The 2662-nt window shown below is 41.2% G+C and overlaps 1 protein-coding gene across 1 annotated transcript; it reads left to right on the plus strand.

The window, feature by feature from the left end:
* Window positions 1–206: 206 nt before the first annotated feature.
* Window positions 207–2124, plus strand: LOC124699792 (protein FLOWERING LOCUS T-like). Its single transcript, XM_047232034.1, has 4 exons — window positions 207–413; window positions 1043–1104; window positions 1292–1332; window positions 1895–2124. Exons 1-4 carry the CDS (start codon window positions 207–209, stop codon window positions 2122–2124), a joined length of 540 nt encoding a protein of 179 aa, XP_047087990.1.
* Window positions 2125–2662: the final 538 nt, after the last annotated feature.

Genomic DNA, 2662 nt, shown 5'->3' on the forward strand with positions numbered 1-2662 from the left:
CATTCTTATATGTCCTAGAACATATTCCGAGATTCTTGTAGAAGTTTGGCCTCCGGCTAGCTAGTGATCAGGATGTCTTGATCATCCTGATCTATAAATAGCCCCCTTCTCTTCGACATCTTATTAAGCCCTAACAGTAAGCCACATTCGAGCGTCTTACATTATCCTAGCTCATCAAGCTCTAGTATTGTCCCTTTCTTCCAATCATGTCGATGATAAATATGTCCAGGGACCCCTTGGTCGTCGGGCACATTGTTGGGGATATCGTGGACCCTTTCATGACCACTGCGTCGTTCAGGATCTTCTTCAACAACAAGGAAATGACGAACGGGTCTGAGCTCAAACCATCTCAGGTGTTCAAGGTTCCAAGAGTTTATATTGGTGGGCGAGACATGAGGAACCTCTACACGCTTGTAAGTGTGCATGCTGGATAATCTTTTTTTTAAGACGCTTCACGTAATTAAGATGGCGTCGATTAATCAGCTGTGGTTTTGTTTTCATGTGTTTAACTTAAATTCCGAGACTGGTCCTTGCTAGAAGATAATTTAATTAAGTTCCCGCGTGTCTACATATATTAGTTGACCCAGCTCAGGATATCTCCTAAAGCGTCTACAATAGCCCCTGGAAATATTGAATGGAAGCAAGGAATATAAATTTCGTGTCGACTTCTAGAGCCTTGAGGTGGTGCGTCTGTTAGTTGATAATCCTACTCACTTCTGTAAGGTGCAGTATTTGGAGCACAACTCAGTTGTAGTTTGAATTGCGACCTAATTTTGCATAATGGTAACACCATAATATTGTGGATTTGTCTGCGGTCGTTAAAATTTTGCATATTGGTCAATGGTAACTCAGTATATGATAGCATTGGATATTTTATGAATTGGTGAAAGAGATATAACTCACAATCTTATCTAGGTGAAGGTAGATATTGTGGATTTGTCTGCAGTCGTTAAAATTTTGCATATTGGTAACTCAGTATATGATAGCATTGGATTTTTTATGAATTGGTGAAAGAGATATAACTCGCAATCTTTTTATCTAGGTGATGGTAGACCCTGATGCACCTAGTCCCAGCAACCCTACTGAAAGAGAGAACCTTCATTGGTAAGCTCTTCCGTTTAACTTTTCGCCACGCGCGCGCCTGAGTGGTAATCCACACACCGTCTCCGGCCAGTACAAGTTCACTTTATATGCATGCCCTCGGGTATGCTGCTCTTCGTGGTTGATTAGAGGAACATACGTACTATCGTCTCAACATAGTACTAATTGCCACTTTCTCTTCCATGTCTAGGTTGGTAACTGACATTCCAGAGACTACTGATGCAAGCTTTGGTAAGTGATTTAACCTAGTGTTTCCGTCTTGTTCAAGTTGTTCAAGACAATTAATGTTTTAAGTTCCGGCGCCCACAAAGCCAAAGACACCGTCAGGGTTTCTATGCTACAAATCAAATAAATAAACATGTAATTAGGATTGCATTTAAAGAGAACACGATTCTAATTTGACCTTAAGCTTCAGCGAATCGTGGAACGTCAATTACACTCCAACATTTTCTGTAGGTTTGGATTATCAGAAGACATGATTATAGTCAGCAGTGTCAAAAGGATATGTATTTTTTTTAAGACACTGTCAAAAGGGCATGTACAGTACAGACGAACTTTTCATGCATCCCAAAAATTTCTGAAAAAAATAGATCTCCATCTCAGCATGTAAAAAATATATTTGTTTCAATAAAAAGAGACACTTGTTATGCTCAATCCGGCTTTGAGATTTAGTTGCATCATGCAGTTGCATTGCGTCAAGTGGAACACATGTTTAATTGGTGAATACATGCATAAAACACGAGTATTCTGTATTGTACTTTGATTCACTTGTTTACTACACTATATGCAACAGGAAATGAAATTGTCCCCTATGAGAGTCCACGCCCAACAGCAGGAATCCATCGTTTCGTGTTCATCCTGTTTAGGCAGTCAATCAGGCAGGCCACCTATGCACCAGGGTGGAGAGCAAACTTCTGCACAAGGGACTTTGCAGCGATCTACAATCTTGGACCACCTGTCGCTGGGATGTACTTTAACTGCCAAAGAGAGAATGGATGTGGTGGCAGAAGGTACATTAGGTAATATAGTTGGGGCATTACCTCACATATATATACCAATATAGTTGTTTCAAGTGTGTGTTTTTGCCTCTCTGAAGGTAAAATAGTAATTGGGAGATGAGTATATTCCTGAAGCATAACATATGCTTGGATGTATTGGGGGGTGTTGTGTTGTATGTGTTGTGTTGGCATTGTATCCTAGCACAAGATAAGAACTTTATATGGTGGTACACTAAAGACTGCAGCATGTCCTTATTCCCGTTAGCTCTAATTCCAAGGAGTTTCGAGTTAATATATTTCCAGAAGTTAGAAAATTACATGATCTGGTAGATACGCAAATCACTGGTAGAAAAACGCTCATCTATACCGGTTCCAGAGGGGCATTCGTACCGGTTTCTCAACCGGTATAAATTATCCGGCACTAAAGCCCCCCCTTTCGTACCGGTTGCTTACGAACCGGTATAAAAGGGTCCTCCACGTGGGCCACCAGGAGAGCTCAGGGCCAAGGAGCTTTGGTACCGGTTGGTAATACGAACCGGTACCAAAGGTTCCCACCCGCGGCA

This window comes from Lolium rigidum, chromosome 3 (assembly GCF_022539505.1).
Source record: "Lolium rigidum isolate FL_2022 chromosome 3, APGP_CSIRO_Lrig_0.1, whole genome shotgun sequence".
NCBI lineage: Eukaryota > Viridiplantae > Streptophyta > Magnoliopsida > Poales > Poaceae > Lolium > Lolium rigidum.

What these genes read in the sequence shown, in the direction of transcription:
- LOC124699792 (XM_047232034.1), top strand. Translation starts at nt 207, where the DNA reads ATGTCGATGATAAATATGTCCAGGGACCCCTTGGTCGTCGGGCACATT. An exon ending in TGAGGAACCTCTACACGCTT is followed by an intron (nt 414 to 1,042) that starts GTAAGTGTGCAT and finishes CTTTTTATCTAG; the next exon opens with GTGATGGTAGACCCTGATGC. An exon ending in GAAAGAGAGAACCTTCATTG is followed by an intron (nt 1,105 to 1,291) that starts GTAAGCTCTTCC and finishes TTCCATGTCTAG; the next exon opens with GTTGGTAACTGACATTCCAG.